The sequence below is a fragment of the Sphaerodactylus townsendi genome, linkage group LG16 (assembly GCF_021028975.2).
Source record: "Sphaerodactylus townsendi isolate TG3544 linkage group LG16, MPM_Stown_v2.3, whole genome shotgun sequence".
NCBI lineage: Eukaryota > Metazoa > Chordata > Lepidosauria > Squamata > Sphaerodactylidae > Sphaerodactylus > Sphaerodactylus townsendi.
In genome coordinates, this window is record NC_059440.1 from 798426 (window position 1) to 816962 (window position 18537).

General features: G+C 44.4%; 1 protein-coding gene across 6 annotated transcripts in view; it reads right to left on the reverse strand.

Annotated features, from left to right (window-relative positions):
• Positions 1–18537, reverse strand: part of RAP1GAP2 (RAP1 GTPase activating protein 2) — a 234795-nt gene that overhangs the window by 38944 nt on the left and 177314 nt on the right. For all 6 annotated transcript variants that reach the window (XM_048518747.1, XM_048518749.1, XM_048518750.1 and 3 more), the window contains 7 exons: positions 16952–17035; positions 12585–12685; positions 11774–11903; positions 9339–9494; positions 6455–6526; positions 1650–1736; positions 331–465 (listed from right to left, as the gene is read on the reverse strand). In XM_048518747.1, the coding sequence (XP_048374704.1) occupies positions 331–465; positions 1650–1736; positions 6455–6526; positions 9339–9494; positions 11774–11903; positions 12585–12685; positions 16952–17035 (765 nt within the window). The remainder of the gene's footprint in view (positions 1–330; positions 466–1649; positions 1737–6454; positions 6527–9338; positions 9495–11773; positions 11904–12584; positions 12686–16951; positions 17036–18537) is intronic.

Here is an 18537-nt window from a genome sequence, read left to right on the forward strand (position 1 = left end):
TGTTGAATTAGCAAGGTATAATAACCTGCACAAAAACCAAAGCAGCTTTTGCTCTTTCAGATAAGATATATTAGTGTCTTCCAGCACTTCAAAATATCCTTCAATGGCTGCAGTTTGTGAAATAACAAGCTGCACACCCAGTGGGATCTTAAGAGGTCAAGCACGTTCATTTACATGCCCGCACACACACTACAGACCACAACCACACTTTATGTACCCTTCTGTCAATGGATTTCCTATGCTTTGGCTGAGCCCTTCTATTGGGCTGACTGGAACTATTTGGACTTTAGCCCTTCCCAGTTATGACAGCCAACCTAGAGGCTCCTTTACCTTAAATGATTCCAAAAATCCTCCATGGCCCCCGTTCTCCAGCTTGTCCTCCTCAGTTCCAAGGCCAAGCATCACCTGTGTGTGGATGTGGAGTTCATCGTGGAGGTTGTCCAGAAGGGCAGCTCGTGTCCGATCCTGTGACAAGGTTAGAAGGCAACCAGATCACCCATTTCATGTATCAAAATCAATCATTTTGAGGCAGGTTACAGAACAAGACTGGTAGCCCAATCCGGATGGGGGAAGGATGAATGGGCTGTGGGATTGGCAGAGGATGCCACTGATGCATTTGCCCCCTCTGCTGGGGCAAGAGGCACCCCTGCTGACAGAAAGGGCAAAGGCACCAGTGGCCAGGTAGTGAAACCTGGAAATCGGGGCCACTGCAGAGCAACACTGGTGGCCAATTGGATGCTGGAATGGGGGGAGGGGTCGGCCAGGGCGTTCCCAGGGGTGCAGTCTACTTGAGTTGTCATCCACCAGAACCCCCCCCCCCAGTCCTTCCGACTTATGCCACACTTTTGTAACTGGGAAGGGCCTGTTTGGGCGGCTGGAGGGATTTAAACTTTCCCTCCTTTCCACACCACCCCACCATGGAGAAGGGCGCTGCCATTGCTGCACTGTCCCCAACTGCCACAGCACACCTCACTCCCTCCCCATCTGAATTTTTTTTAAAAAACATATTGGGTTCATTTTGAAATGATTAGAAAGGGGAAAGAAGGTAATCCTTATGGGGGAGGGTGTTCTGCGAGTCTGGGGCCACCAGAAAAATGCCTTTCGGGGATTGAAGAATGCAAAGCAAAGCCACACGGGGCTTTGCAGACACTTTTCAAGGTACTCCAGATCCAGACCACTTAGGACTTTGAAGCCAAATTCAGCAACTTCACCCTGGCCCAGAAACAAACAGGACAGTGGTATAGCTGCTTTTGTGCAGGATGCACCAAACATTTGCAGTGCTGAAGGTATCCTCATAGTTCCATTCAGTCTGGGCTGACATCTTTTGGCCTGCAACTCTGGATGTGTGCCCTGGGAACTTTTCACTACTTAGAAATTGGGTTGTGCATAACAAAATAAATAGCTCATGTTAAAGTTTATAAAGAATCTAAAGAAATACAGTCTTCAACAAAATGCAATTTTTGTTGTAGAACAGCAGGCATTTGAAATTCTGTGTTACATTGAAAGAACTTTTTTAAAAAAACATACAAGTCAGCACCCCCCGAAACAGCCTGGGGAGCACAGCTTGCTGCACTGGAGAGAGCCACATGTGGAGCACGCCAGGGAACACGCAGTCCAGGTTTGCCCTGACCCACCTGAATCCAGCTTACCTCCAGTTTAGCAAATTTGTCTGACTTGCAACAAGCATTCTCCGCATTGATCAGCTTGGTGAGAAGAAACTCACGGAATTCAGAGTCCTGCAAAGGGATGGGGTAGAAGAGGTGAGATAGGCAAATCCCTGAATGTTCAGAGGAAGCTTCCAGAGACGAAGTTAGATCACTAACCCATCAAGAAATAGGCAGCCCACTCAAGCAGACAGAGCAGAGAGAAGATTGGATGAATAAACGAATGAGCGAGCCTTGGATCTAGCTCTGATTTGTTGTCTCTGGCAGCCAACAGTTTTCAAGACAGAGAACTTTTGTTCCTTTGAGATTCCACAGATTGAATTAAGGGTTTTCTGCATGGATGAAAGGTGCTCTACTACAGTCTCTCCCCAAAATGAACTACAGTCTCTTCCCAAAATGAAACATATGACGATACCTTATACTAAGTCAGACTATCTATAGATTCTGCTCTACCATGGAGCCTCCCTAAATGGGATCTCAAGAGATCACGGAATATCAGAGCATTAGCTCTTTCATTTTACCAAATTATGTAGCGTGGTGAGAACCACAAAGGATTGCGCAGAGCTCCAAGTGGACCTTTATAAATTAGGTGGGCTAAGAAAGCCATAGAATCAGTTGGGATAAAGGGAAATTTTAGTAATGCCATTAAAACAATATATTCAGAACAGAGAGCTTCACTATTGATCAACAGTTACCAAACAGAGTCATTTAAGATAGAGAAAGGTACCAAAGGATGCCCTCTTTCCCCACTTTTGTTCATACTGCAACTAGAAATTGTATTAAAAAGTTTTAAAATTAATAACGATTGGAAAGGAATTAAAATAAAGGATCAGCAAATTAAATACAAGGCATACGCCGATGATCTGGTGCTATTTGTTGACAACCCGATAGAAAATTTTAAGACAATAGGAAAGCAATTGGAAAACTTTGGTGAAGTAGCTGGATTAAAAATAAACAAAAAGAAAACTAAAATACTAACTAAAAACTTAGATAAAAAGAAATTAATAAACTTCAGGAAATTACAGGATACGAAGTAGCAAAAAAATTAAATACTTAGGCATAATTTTGGAAAGAAATAATAATAACCTATTTGAAAATAACTATAATAAAATAGGGAAAGAGATAAGGAAGGAATTAGAACATTGGAGATGCTTACAATTATCATTTACAGGTAGGATAAATGTGATAAAAACCTATGTGTTACCAAAGATGACGTTTTTATTCCAAAATCTCCCTATCATACTCTCAGTAAATCTCTTTAACAACTGGAAAAAAGATATAATGCAGTTCATTTGGTCAGGGGAAAGGCCTAGAATCAAATACGTCAATATGATAGACGCAAAGGAAAGAGGTGGGCTGGGTGTGCCAGACCTGCAGCTATACTATGAGGCCAATGTATTTGGATAAAAGAGTGGATTATGCTAAGAGATAACAAAAATCCTTTACTTAGAAGGTCACGGTCTGATCAGTGGCTGGCATGACCATCTATGGCCCATAGATCCAAAAAAGAAATATAAATAATCCCAAGATCATTTGCTAAGAAAGGCCTTGATAAATGTATGGAATAAATATAAGCATATTTTTAACCAGAGTACTCCAGTTTGGATATCAAGGGCAGAGACATTGCAAATTATAGAATGTAGTGACAAATGGAACTGGCCTAGATATAAGGATATATTACAGAATATTAATGGTAAACTTACTATTAAGGATAGGGACAAAATAAAAAATGGAGATGAAATATGTCATTGGTTCAGTTACCTTCAATTAAAAAGTACTTTTGAAAAAGATCTCAAAGACTGGAATTTCCAACGGAAAGCACCTCAATTTGAAAAAAAAACTTTGCGCAGATGATAAAAAATTAGTGGGCAAGATCTATAAGGTACTATTAGCCTACAAAACAGAACAAGAGGTGGTAAAAACGTGATGATAAAATGGGCACAAGATATAGGAAAGGAGATCAGTTTGGAAGAATGGGAAAGGACATGGAAAAAACATACAAAATTTACGTTAGCATTAAACCTAAAGGAAAACTTCTGGAAAATATTTTATAGATGGTACTATACTCCAGAGAAAATAGCTAAGATAACAAAAAAGGAAGCTAAATGCTGGAAATGTAAAAGAAAAGCAGGATCACTTATCCACATGTGGTGGGACTGTAAAAAAATTAAGAATTATTGGAGAAATATAACAGATAGAATTGGTCGAATATTTCAAACTAACATAGAATTAAAACCTGAACTTTGTGAGACCTCAGTCCCAGAATAAAGCAAGCTGTAGGATTATAACCATAGACTTTATTGGAGATAAGGCATAACGAAAGATAAACGATTTCTGAGGCCACATGGCAAGCGATACAACCTTGGACCCGCCCCCGCCTGCCTACATGCCACAGTTGCAACATAGAAACAAAGGAAACAATACAGTGATTGAATTACAAAACATTGACACAAAAGGCAGGAACCATCACACCTAAGAGGGCCGTGGCCCTTCCTGGTTATCAGTCTAATGCTAAGGAAGGGAGGGGGGAGTAGACGAGCTGGCGCCTGGCCCAGGAGGGTGGGTCCCCCTCCCCCTCCTCCTCCCCCAACCACTGGTCAGGCTCCATCCTGACAAACTTTTCCTTTTGAGTATAATTAACAATGATTTTATTTCCAAAAATGAAAACCTTTTTCTTTATATAATATTGGTGGCACAAATAGAAATTGCCAAGCTGTGGAAGACAAGTATCATTCCAAAGGTTGAAGACTGGGAGGAAAGGACTCAACAAAAAATGGAAATAGACAGATTAACCTGGCTGCTGAGAGACAATCCAGAAAAGTTTGATAAAACCTGGAAGATATATATGGACTATAAGAAAAGCTGTAATAAATAGGTTTTTGTTGTTGTTGTTGATTATGTTATATGATTGGAATCTTATAATTAGTGCATACTATATAAAGTACTAGGTACCATAGAGTATCTTAAATTATGTTGTGTATTACTCTCACGAGTTAAAACATCTAATCCGTATAATGTTGTAAATTACTTTATTTTTTACAATAATTCTGAAGATGGAAAACTCTTCTTCACCTCTTATGAAGACCAGAAGTAAATGTTCTCAACCAGTTAATTCTTTCTGTTTAGATAATTTCTTCTACCTTCTTTTTCCTTTTTCCCCCTTTATTCCTATTTTTCTATTTTATACATCTTTCTTCTTTTTGCTCCTCTCTCTCCTCCTTTCTTGATATTTCTCATATCCTATCTCAATTCTTTTCTTTTTATACACCTAATTGAAATACAATTTCCCTCTTCTTTTCCTTTTTTCTAAATGCTAGCTTCTTTCTTTCCTTTCTTCTCCCTTTTCTGTTTTCTATTTTCCTTGTTTCTCCATTATCTGTTCTTTTTCTGTTTTGTTTTCAAATGACAAGCTATGTTAAATGTATGTAATAATTCTATATATTTTAAACTTAATAAAAATTATTTGAAAAAAAAAGAAATGGCAAATGCAGTTCAATGTAGCAAAATGTAAAGTGATGCACGTAGGGGCAAAAAATCCAAAGTTCACATACATGCTACAGGGGTCAATTCTATCAGTCACAGACCAGGAAAGGGATTTGGGCATCTTAGTTGATAGTTCCATGGGAATGTCAACTCAATGCTTGGCAGCTGTGAAAAAGGCAAACTCTGTGCTGGGGATAATTAGGAAAGGAATTGATAATAAAACTACAAAGATTGTCATGCCCTTATATAAAGCAGTGGTGCAACCGCAGTTGGAGTACTGTGTTCAGTTCTGGTCGCCACATCTCAAAAAGGATATCGAAGAGATAGAAAAAGTGCAGAGAAGGGCAAAAAGGATGATTGAAGGATTGGAGCACCTTCCTTATGAGAAGAGGCTGCCGCGTTTGGAGAGGAGATGTCTGAGGGGGGATATGATTGAAGTCTATAAAATTATGCATGGGGTAGAAAATGTTGACAGAGAGAAATTTTTCTCTCTTTCTCACAATACACGGGGCGTCCATTGAAAATGCTGGGGGGAAGAATTAGGACTAATAAAAGGAAACATTTCTTCACGCAACACATTATTGGTGTTTGGAATATGCTGCCACAGGAGGTGGGGATGGCCACTAACCTGGATAGCTTTAAAAGGGGCTTGGACAGATTGATGGAGAAGTCGATCTATGGCTACCACTCTTGATCCTCCTTGATCTGAGATTGCAAATGCCTTAGCAGACCAGGTGCTCAGGGGCAGCAGCAGCAGCAGGCCATTGCTTTCACATCCTGCATGTGAGCCCCCAAAGGCACCTGGTGGGCCACTGCGAGTAGCAGAGTGCTGGACTAGATGGACTCTGGTCTGATCCAGCAGGCTCTTTCTTACGTTCTTATCATTGCAGATCCATCCCTAAGCCTGGGAGGTGTTCCTTTTTTGATGGGCAAATTCCCCCAGCTCAACTCACAATGGGCTCATTGCCTCTTGGAGCTTTCTCAGAATTTCTGGTCTTCTTCAGAGTCTCAAGGGACTTCAGAGTCTTTTCTCGTGGGCACACCATGGTTGCTTCTCCTTCCTTCACAAATTTCTCTTGAAGGGGGCAACCAGTGAAGGTCACTTCCTTACACTGCCCTGCTGGATCAAAGCCACACCTTCCAGAAGACAGAACTGATCATAGACACAAGTGGGGGAAGGGGAGGGGGAAAGAATCACAAGGTACAGTTTTCTTGGGACCATATGACTTGAAACATCAAAGGAGTTGAATCAAAGATGTAGGGACAAAGATACCAGGAAAGATGTCGAGCCATCTTCCACTACTTACTTTTTGAAACACAGGTGGGCTTGGCAGTGATGGACCGAATGAAGGGACATCTTCTCTGGCAGTGACTGCGACCTATCAGAAAGAATGTTAAAACAAATATTAGCAAAAAAATTTCACAGATGGTAATCCAGAGGTGCAACAGACCTAGCATGCAAGAATGCAAGCAAAGCCCTGCTGGATCATTCCATGAGTCCTTATGGTCCAACACCCTGTTTGCAACAGTGACTGGCCAGATCCTGTCCAAGTGTCCACTATCAGGACATGAACGCTACACCCCTTCCCAGCAGAAGCAGCTGGTATGCAGTTCTTTGGAACTCTCTCAGCCCCACCTACTTCACAAGGTGTCTGTTGTGGGGAGAGGAAGGGAAAGGGATCTGTAAGTCACCTTGAGTCTCCTTACAGAAGACAAAAGTGGGGAATAAATCCAAACTTTTCTTCTTCTTCTTCTTCTTTCAGCCTGCAGAATCTATTTAGCAACCATGACTAAAAGCGATTGGTGAAATATGGCAAGTGGGATGGGAAGATTCCCCTTCAATCTGTACCTTACTTAGACATCTTCTAGAATTACCAGCCGAGCGCTGACAGATGCTGGGGGATTATGGAGGCAGAGCCTGTGGATATTGGAGTTCCAGGACCTATGATATCACATCCTCTGTGACGCTCTAAGAATTTCCACAATCACACTCTAGGAACCCCTTGAAACTTTATGGTGGTTTTATAATAGAGATGGGGGGAATTCCTACAGAATCCACATTGATGCTATTTTCCACCCCACCCACCCCCATTTTTTCTGCTCCTGAAATAATTGAGGGTGGGGGACTGAGGGCAAAGGATTTCCCTCTATCTATGGGCAAATGGGAAGCCTCACCCCCCCTCCCGGGTTCACTATTCCATCACACCCCTTCCCACCAGTGGCTGGCAGGAACTTAAGGGAGCACCAAATAAGTTCTGTTCTGTTTACATTCTAACATAAGCATGGGATGAGTTCAGTCCACATGCCCTCAAATGTCCAAAAGTACAGGACTTATTTTTAAACTATATAACATTTTAATCTTAAGTATTCAAACATGAGGTAAAGGAACTTCAGATTCAGTGACAGTTTGTCCAAGCGGGCTAGATCCAAACATTGCTTGACCATCACAAAGGACTGAATGTCGCCCAGCTGCCACTGACTGAAAATTAACCTTGTCAAGTCTGTATTTGAAATCATTAACATCCAAGTATGTTAACTCTTTCTCTCCTCCTCCCAGTTCCATAAATCTCTAATTTGTTTGGCTCAAGCTGCTGTGAAAAAATTATAAGGTGTCATAAGCGTGTCCTTCATGAATTCTCTAAATTCCCATTTAAGGCCAGCCGATTGTAGCAGTCATCCATACATCATGAGGTTTCTCATCCTCTGATTTTAAGGCATTGCATGAAGAAATGGACTGGCCCTTGATTTGAGACAGGGCAGAAGAAAGGACTTCACACTATTTATTTGCTTACTTCATTTATAGCCTCCCTTTCTCCCCAGAGAGGGCCCAGCGTGGCTGACAGCATTCTGCCTTCCTCCATTTTATTCTCACCACAACTCTGTGAGGCAGGATTGGTCCAAGAGGGTGAGGTCACCCAGCAAGGTTCTCTGCAGAATGGGACAGAGAACTGCTGTGTGAAATCCACAGGTACCCTCTATAGCAGCTTAAAAGGAGGAAGAGAGAACTGTCAGCAATGGTGTTATGGCATGGGGTGGGGTGGGTGGGGTCGGGGGCACTAGATCACTTCATCATGCCAGGGGATCCGCATTTTAAATGGCCAAATTCTTCTCTAAAATGGTCTGTGAGATGACAACTGTGGACAGGTGGAGCTTACCTTTCTGAGCTGAATGTGGTATCTGGTATCTCAAAGGTATCTGGCTGGCTACCATGGGAAACGGGAGGCTAGACAGAACATTCAGGGCCCTGGTGTATCCTTAGAACACAACTGGATTTAAAAAGGAATCTAAATACAGTTCTTTTAACAAATACCTGCCTGGCTTTCGACATCTTGCCTTTCCATTTCTGCACCCCAGGATGCTGCCCTTTTAACTGCCAGAGCGAAGATCCTAACATGCCCAAGGCTTCTCATCCCTCTTAGCACCACCTCCCCGGCTCCCAACAGGCACAGTCTGCATTGATGCCCAGCATGTGCCCACAGACTAATGTACCAAAAGGAAGGGTAATTTTAGCTCTTATCTGACAGGAAAAGTTAGCGCTGCTCATCCTCTCTGTCTTCCAATGAAGCCAGGCCCTGTCAATCCCCAGGCCTCCCTGCCGATCTATAGATGGGCCACATGGTTAAAATGACTAAATAGGTCCCTTCAATATGAGCTAACATTTTATTTTTCAAAAAAGAGGAATTCTTTAGAGCCAGGTCAGATAGGAAGCTTGGTGGGAAAAGCCAAGATGTTATATATTTGTCACTATCAACCTCTCAACTCACACCAGAACTGCAACCCATTCCAGTTCCATAATTTTGACAGTTTAATTTGTGTGGCTGCTGGGGTTGGCGAAAGCCTTTAGCTGTTGAAAGCCCATATGCATTCCTGCTGGGGGGAAGGCTTGGTATAAATGAAGTAAATAAATAGAACCATTTAAAATGGCAGCGTTTCTCTGTGAACCTGCCGATGAGTTGGGATAAAGTTAGATGTAAGTCTGTAGGATGACTTTTGAATAGACTAAACCTCCCAGGTGAATCAGGTATCCCACCCCCCACTGTACAAAGTTCAAACAGACATCCAGAGAACTTTGGCCCGGCCCCTCAGATACTTTCACACACTAAACCAGGCCAGTCTGGGGAAAGCACCAAGCATAGATAAGACAGGTGGTAGCAGTAACCGTTAGCATTCCATTCCCCTCTTCACACTTACTTTGTATGATGTACTGTCTGTTTCAGAGTTTTCCACCTGGACAACAATATAGGCATGTAGAAAATTGGATGCAATCATGTCTGGAACAAAGGGAGTGTTTTCTTCTTGGAATATAATTGCCACAATGTCATTCCCAATGTGTCTCTTCCGCTGGAGCTGAAAAGGTGATAGAGAGGAATAAAACAGTCCTCGAGAATGAATGACAGTCAGTGTGAAACATTGGCAAGAATGAATTACATGTTTACATGAAAGAACAAGTATCACTGAAATATTTACAAGAGTGAATGAATGAATGTCACTTGGAAGGGAATGAAACTGAAATGGTGGAAATGCTTACAAGCAAGAATCAATGCAATTCAGGAATGTTTACAAGAAGGAATGCTGCGTGGACAGGTGGTTTGCAACCTATGCATCCTCTGGAGCAGTGGTGGAGCTACAAGGGGACAGGAGGTGCGCCGTACACTGGGTGCATGCCTGGGGGTGGAAAATCGCCCCCAGGCCCCTCCCCCTTATTTTTTATTTTTTTATTTTTTATTTAGACTTTTATACCACCCCATCCCCTTCCCCCCATGGCATCCCCTTGAGGTGCCCCCCGCCCCCTTCCCACACTTACCTTAGTTCCTTTCCTTTTTCTAGAACTTTTTCAGGCTGAAAAAAAGGCCTGTTCATGGTACAGGCTAAAAACGGCCTGAGGAACTACAGTTCCCAGGAGACCTTGGGCTAACAAGGTCTCCTGGGAAGTATAGTTCCCATCAGGCCGTTTTTAAGCCTGAACTGTGAATAGGACTTTTTTCAGCCTGAAAAAGTTCTAGGAAAAAGAAAGGAACTGTGGGAAGGAGGGTGCCATGGGGGGGCGGGGCACGGGGGGCATGGGGGCAGAAAATATAGACTGCACACTGGGTGCAGTTTGGCCCAGCTATGCCTCTGCTCTAGAGCCAAATGCTCTAGAGCTCTCTCTGGAACCTAATATGGGTCCTTTCAAAAGAAAAGGAAATCCTTTAAATTAAACATATTGAAGGGGACGATGGGATGATAGAATAGATGTGAAGGGAAGGCTGACTACGCACTATGCATCTGCTGCGCAATGGGGACAAACATCATTGCCACAAGATTTCTTGCACAGACATATTTCCTCAAGCTCCACTTTCACTTTCTATTCTCCCCACAGCAAGTGAGATCACTTCTAGCACAAGTTTAATTTTGCTTCACAGCCAGAGTGGGAACAGCTTTGTCCCAAATTTCTTCCCTCCATCCACAACCAACCCACCTAGTCTCATCTCCCCACCCACTCACACTGCTTTGCACGTTTTCCCCTCACCCTTCTCCCTGTTGATGACTCTTCCCCGCTACTCTCAATGCTTGTATGTTCTACTTGTATGTTCTTTCTGGCTCCACCCTACCTCCCCCACTCTGCTTCTGCCCCATCCTGAGGATCAGGAGGGCATTTTAAAAAATGTATATCTTGTATTTTAAAAACAAGCCTCTCTCTTGCAGCAGCAACAGCAGAGAGAGAGAAGGGGAAGGGAGGGGAAGACAGTGAGATCTATGCCTTTAAGGCTGCTGCTGATGGAGTTAAGAGAAGCAGCAAAACGAGAAACTGGTTGAGACTTCAGAAAGCAACTGCAGGGCAGGATCTTGGCTGCCTCGTGTGTAAACAGAGAAATGTGAGGAGAGCCCCCTACAAGCCCACTGTGAAGAGAAGAGTCCCCAGGTAAGTGTTCTCTGTATAATCTGTCAAAGAGTGGGCAAAGATTTGTATGGTACTAAAATATCCATGAACAGCTCTCAGGATAGAAACAGCTTTCAAAAATCAAATCATTTTGTTCAGAGTCTGTGTTAAAAGATCTGTTCTGGCTTGGCACGTAAAAGCAGGCACCCAGGAAGCTTCTAGGAGGAGGACATTTCTCAGCATTACAGGTACCAAAAACCAAGTTTGGCAGCCAGAACTTAACTGGCCATCTGGACTGCATGGGAGGACATGAAGAGGGGTTCTCTCATCCCTTCCCATATCCATCGTACCAGGGACTTACCAAGAGGCAATGACTTGCCCCCACCCCCAGGGGAGCTCAGCTCTGGTTGATCACAAGTTTGCACAAGGCAAAACAAATTATCAATGCCATTGCAAGGAAGTGTTTGCCCTCCCCTTACCCACTAAAGCAGGTTCTCATTCTGAGAACAGAACAGATGCCAAGTGAGCCATTTCAATGCAGAACACACACTTTTATGCTCTTTGTCCCCACAAACAGTTTTGGGCATATGGAATTGAGCTCCACACACAAGCCATTCAGTCGCAGCTGACAGGTACCATGGAGGAAAGCAATTTGCACCTTTCATCTTCCCCTGATACACAATGCTCATTTCATAAATGCAAACCCATCAGTGTTACCTGCCAGTCCCATCCCAAATTATATCAATAAAGCCGGGTCAACGCTCACCTGCTGCATGTCTCCCTCGGTGAATGGAAGCTTGGTGGAGACATGAAACATGATCTCGCGGTCTCTGAACACTGTGTACACAGACTCTGTGCCTGTCTGGCCATGAGTGACGTCCAGACCTCCTCGGAAGCTAAAACAATTAAAGACAACATGAACCCTGATTGCCAAGTTCAGTAATATCACTTTCAACAAAGACTGTGGCGCAATTCTATATTGTTTAATAGAACCCAGCAGAGGAAAAGAGTCTGAAACTGAAATGGACAATTTAGGGGAGGAGATAAGCCAAACCCACATTTAATTCACATCTTACACTGAACCACCCCTGGTCCTTTTCATCCCAAACTCTCCCACTGACACTGGATTGGTGTTGCCACCTTGGTACTCTTGGCGTGTGGACAGAGGTACAAGAGAAGGGAAAGGGGCCACTTAGGCCCTTGTGGTCTCCTTCGTATTGTGTGTACATCCTCTTCAGGTTGGGGGTGAGCTCCCCCTCACTGGCAGTCTCTAAGCAGCAGCTGGACAAACACTTGTCTGGGATGCTCACAGCTGAACAAGGGGTTGGGCTAGATGGCCTCTATGGCCTTTTCCAGCTCAGTTAACCTATGATTCTTTAAAATGTTCTTTGTATAGGAGAAAATGGAACAATGAAGAATTTCTAACGCATTGATTTCATTTCAAAAGTATGAGAAGAAATCCAGAATTCTAAAACCGGTAGAATAATTCAGATGAGGAGAATTTTGGAAGGGGCACAATTTATAACCAAATAAACTTTCAAGGAAAATATACACATGCAGCAGTTCTTTTAACCTACCCCTTGAAATCCTGTAGTATTATGATATCTCCCAATAAATTCAAAAAGTTCTTGAATGCAGGACTCTCTTCATTATTCCCAAACAGTTCTTCTTCTTGTGTCTGCAAAATCCACCAAGCCAAAACACAATGCCATGAAAACCAAATTTGGTTTTTAACTGTAGAATTGGGAGGCCCAATTTAAAGTTAAAGTACATGTTTCAGGGAAGATCCCTAATGAGATTTCTCAGTATTGTGATTTTTACTTAAATATAAGCTGGGGGCACCCCACCCCCCCAATGGGCGGCCACTCCACCACGACCAATTTTTTTTGCACCAGGACATTGGTGCCTGCAGGGGGTGCCCTTTTAGACATATCGGCACCATAACTTCAGCATATCGTCAGGATACTGTCCTTATGCTACTCCCCAAATTTGGTGAGGTTTGGTTCAGGGAATCCAAAGTTATGGACTCCCAAAGGGGGTGCCCCTATCCCCCATTGTTTCCAATGGGAGCTAATAGGAGATGGGGGCTACAGTTTTGAGGGTCCATAACTTTGGCCCCCCTGAACCAAACTGCACCAAACTTGGGGGGTATCATTAGGGAAGTCTCCTGATGAGACCCTGAAAGTTGTGAGACTGTGCCTTCAGAATTATGCCCCCCACAGCCTGCAACCCCCATTGACAGCAATGCAGAAAACTCAATGAAGAACAAAGATTCTTAGGCAAATTTCTAGGATGTTCCTGTAGGGGGTGCATTTTTGGATGTATCGGTACCAAAATTTCAGGGTATCATCTGGAGATGATGGCACCCCCCAAGTTTGGTGCAGTTTGGTTTAGGGGGTCCAAAGTTATGGACCCTCAAAGGGTAGCCCCCATCTCCTTAGCAAAGAATGTGGGATGGGGCACCCCCTTTGAGGGTCCATAACTTTGGACCCCCTAAACCAAACTGCACCAAAATTTGGAGGTACCATAAGGACAGTTTCCAGATGATACCCTGAAATGTTGGTGCCGATACATCAAAAATGCGCCCCCTGCAGGAACATCCCAGAAATTTGCCCAAGAATCTTTGTTCTGCATTGAGTTTTCTGTATTGCTGTCCATGGGGGTTGCAGGCTGGGGGGGGCACATTTCTGAAGGCACAGTCTCAAAACTTTCAGGGTCTCATCATGAGACTGCCCTGATGATACCTCCCAGGTCTGGTGCAGTTTGGTTCAGGGGGGCCAAAGTTATGGACCCTCAAAACTGTAGCCCCATCTCCTATTAGCTCCCATTGGAAACAATGGGAGATGGGGCACCCCCTTTGGGAGTCCATAACTTTGGACTCCTTGAACCAAACCTCACCAAATTTGGGGAGTAGCATAAGGACAGTATCCTGACGATATGCTGAAGTTATGGTGCTGATAAGTCTAAAAAGGCATCCCCTGCAGGCACCAATGTCCTGGTGCAAAAAAAAATTTGGTCGTGGTGGAGTGGCCGCCCATGGGGCGGGGCATCCAACTCAGGTTTTGCCCAGGGCTACAGTTTGCCCAGGGCTGGCTCGTTACGCCCCTGGTCATGCTACTCAGCCAGGAGGCAGCAGAAGACCCTGGACAGAACTGATCCAACAGGCAGCTTCTCCGTTCTGAGTTTGGAGATTGGGAGTGGGGAGACTGTCATTTGTTTCTTTGTCTTACCCTGTGACCTTCCCATCTAGAATTTCCCCTGTTTGGGGGCATTGTGCTTGGGGCTGGCCACACATTTACAAAATGACCTTCACAATTACAGGTGCTAGAAACGCGTGGGTGTATGTTTGAAGAAAAATTCTGCTGCCCAATTTGCAGTCCAGCACCAAACAGCACATTTCCGTGTTTGTTTCCCTGTTGCTTGTACAGAACACAGAACGTGTCCTTTGCAGGCATTATGTTTGGCCGCGTATGAAGGGAGAACAGACTGCCCTGAAATACCCCATCCCCAGGCAGGCACAAACTCCAGCATGCAGCACAGTCTCCCCACCAGCGGCAGATCTGCCAGAGGGACATGTGGGGTCCCCAGGCGCCACCCATTTAATCACATGGGGGTGCAAAATCACGCCCCCCCCACGTGATCAAACTGACGGGTCCCCCCCACCTCTATCGAAGGCTGCGCCTGCTTTGCTTGAGCAGGTGAGGCTTCTGATAAAGGGTGGGGGGCAGCAGCTTGATTACGTGGGAGGTGTGATTTTGCGTACACACAGTGGCCACCAGAAGCCTCCAGGAAGCCCACAAGCAAAGCCAGAACACACCCCTCTTGTTTGTGCCCAAGGACAGCTATTCAGAGGCCACTGAAAACAGAAGCGAAGTATAAATGTCTAAATAAATATAAATAACTTTAAAAAATGACTCTAGAAAAATAAGGATGGTTATGCCCAGAAGGGAACCAGATGTGTTCAAGGGGACAGGTCAGTCAGCAGCTTTGCTTGCTTAAATGGAGCCGCTGTACAGAACATTCTCAAAAGAACTTAGACGCTAGCCCTGCTGATGTCCCTAACAGAACCTGTGACAACTAACAACCACTAGCAATCATAATCATAATAAAATGTACTAGATTGTGCACTCCAGGCAAAAACATCCATTATTTTAAGTCATTTATATTTATTTTGACATTTATACTTTGCTTCTGTCTCCAATGGAGACCTAAAGCACTTTTTAGCAACACTCTTCCCATCTCCATCTTTATTCTCACGGCCTGCTAATGTGGGCCAGGCTGACAGAGAAGTGACTGCCCCAACGTCACCCACAGCAAGGTTCCATGGCAGTCTGCGGATTGGAACCTGGGTCTCTCAGAGCCTAGTCGGACACACTAATCGCTATGCTAGACTGTTACCGGAGGGGCTCCAGACTACTTTCGAGCTATATTAACTTGAAAATATGTGTTAATCAGTGGCAGGCTTTAGGCAGCAGCTAACTCCTTGTTTTGGAAAGCTGTAATTTTCCCAGCCAGGCAGGCAGGCTTTGTGCTTCCAGAAGAGGCTCGTCTGAAGGGGGGAGCTCCATATGGCCATCCCTGGGAGATGGCACGCTCATTGCTGGGCAGCAGTGACACCAAATGCACCCGGAAGGTATTTACCTGTTTGGTATGTATTCTCTGCATGGTCACCAAATGCACAGCCCACAATTGAAGCCTCTTTGCTGCATGATGGAGGGGGGGTTGACTCTTTTGTGGTGCTGGGGGGGGGGGATGCACACAGCTCTTTTGTGGTGGTCCTCATTCATGCCAATCCTGTTTAGAGGATTTCCTGGTGCACAGAACTGAGTGACTTGTTCAAAAATGGTGACTGTGAAATCTGATGCTGTTGTATTATCATTGACGAGAGTGGGGCTAAAAAGAGCGCTGAAGATAGATTATCCTGGATAAAACCTGCATGTGAGTGGGAGGGATCTGCCTGGGCCATGTCTAAATCACACCCTACCTGCAGGGAAGTCAGGGAAGGAGGCATATTTTGACAACAATCCTGTTCTCCAGCTGTCTCAGACAAAGTAATCTGGGAAGGCTCATGATGGGGCAGGGATTTAAACTCATTTCCACGACCTTTCTCCAACATTCTGCACCACACTGACTTGCTACGACTGCACCTTCAGGTGTATTTTTTAAACCTGAAAATGTTACTACAGAGGAGGATGGGCATCAAACTACATTGAGGCCATGGCCCTCTTTCAGTGACATCATTTCCCTAGTGGTCACCCTGCTACTAATCATAGTGGGGGGGGGGAATGTCCCACCTGATACCCAAAGCAACTTCTCCATCTTAGCCCTGCACAAACAACCCTGTGAGGTAGGTTAGGATAAGAGAGAGTAGCTGGCCCAAGGTCACCCTGCCAGCTTCCACAGCAGAGTGAGAATTTGATCCAGGGTCTCCCGGGTCCTACACTCTAACCATGAACCCCCTATCTGCAATACATGGATAAGAATGCTGAACTAACTTACAGGGATGTTGTACAGATTCCAGTTGAGTGAATTGTTATCCTGTCATCCCACTAAGGAGCAAAGGGTTAGGTTCTCCCTTCCCTACTTTATCTTCACAATAAACTTGTGGATGGAGTGGACAGAGGGTGACAGAGGTATTTCTGTCCTGTTCACAAGGCTGCCAACCATGAAGTTGGGGCTGGAGATCTCCTGGAATTATCACTGACCTCCAGGTGACAGAGATTAGCTCTTCTGGAAAAAGCATCAGCGTCAGAGGGCGGCCCCTCCAGCCTCGCATCACTGCTGGGCTCCCTCCCTCCAGGCTGTGCCCCCAAATAGCCAGGAATTGCCCCTCCTGGAGTTGGGAACCCTGTCTGCTCAAGATGGCTTGCAATTGAAACAATACATGAAGTGCAGGTGTTGCTCTCAGTGAATTGGCTGTGGAAAAGATGGCCGGACTGCTCACTTGCTTAAACTTCTGGTAAATCACGCCAAATTTGAATGTGTTGTTAACCTCATGCTCATCATAGGATACAATCATCTGAGAGGCCTGAAACAGAAAGAACACACAGCTGATATTGTGAACAGTGCTCTCAATAAATAAAACTTTTTTGTGATTAAAATCTTTTTATTCCTCTTATATTTAGTTAAATACATTCATTTTAGATAGATTTCCTTTAGTTCAAAACAGGTTTTCTTTGGGGCACTCAGGAAAGTCGCAGATCAACTGCCTCCTTCCTCCAATGTCTCCTGAAGATAATTTAATCATGTTCACAATAACCCCGGATCTCCAAACACAAAAGCTCGATGGACTCATACAAAAGAGTGCTGGGTTCCTTATTGTTTTCTAACCTCCCACCCTGGAAGATCGAGAAGCCGGCTCTGCCCCTGCTTTTGTGTTTTAACAACTTTAGCTCGACAACCGGCTGTGACGGGAGACCCAAGCAACGAGTGCAATCCTCTGCAAGATCTTCATCAAAGACTGTCAGCAGCACCCAAGATAAGAACTTCTCCCGCTTCAAGTTTCCCACTGTTGCAAACTCCCGTTTGGTAGCGAAGTATTACAAGAAGTCACCAGCTTTCATTCATTGTTTTCTGAGTTCTCTGTATTGTGTTTTGAAACACTTTTCTTTGTTTCTGAATGCTCTGTATTTTGTTCCTGATCACCCTGTTTGATGTAGCCTCTGATAAACCAATAAGAACCCTGAATGTTCCCCTTGGCGGCGCGGTTGCATCAGCTAAAGTTTTGTAGTAGAGATTCTTTGATGGTATAGTAAAGACTTTCATTGAGAAAATCCTGCTCTTCAGCCGATTTGTTGTTGCCAGTTTGAATCATTGAACTAAACTCAATGAGTGTTGCCCTAACAGTGGGTAACAATATGATTCTAAGACATTTGTGTCTTAAAAGGCTATCATTTTTTTAAAAATTCCAATATATATGGCATTTGACCCTGGAGATATACAGCCAGTCAGAAGAAACAATGCTGAGCTAGATGGGACAATTTGTCTCACTCGATATAAGACAAATTATTATTTATTGCCCTTCTTGGTCCATCATGGCTGCCTGGATTGGAAACCAATGGTGTGGATTAACGGATGGCCAGTGATGAGAGCAGTCACTGGCTCCATGGTCAGAGTCTCCTAACTGGCCAGTGTTGGTCTCCAATAGAGGTCAGTTCAGCTACCCCTTCCTGGTATTCTAAACATCCAGCTGTCTCCTTCTGACAAGTTGCCCAACAAACTGGTGGTTCATTTTTTAATTTCCCACCAAAGACTCCTTGGCAAACTCCCCCCCCCCCCGCAGTAATTTTATTTCAGCTGGAGTTTGGTTTCTCACTCTTTCCCTCTTCTCAAATTGAGGTCAAGGAGAGGCCACATCACAAAGAAACAGAACCCTTCTTTGGTATAATTACTAGTTGTTCCCTGGCCCTGCAGCTGCAGCCTCTGTCCCCGAGGGTCTGTTCTCCTCACACTGCTTCAGGAATGCCAGGAAGTCACTTCTTTTTCACTTTGGGGAGCTGCCCTGTTGCAGCATTGCTGTTGGGGAGTGCT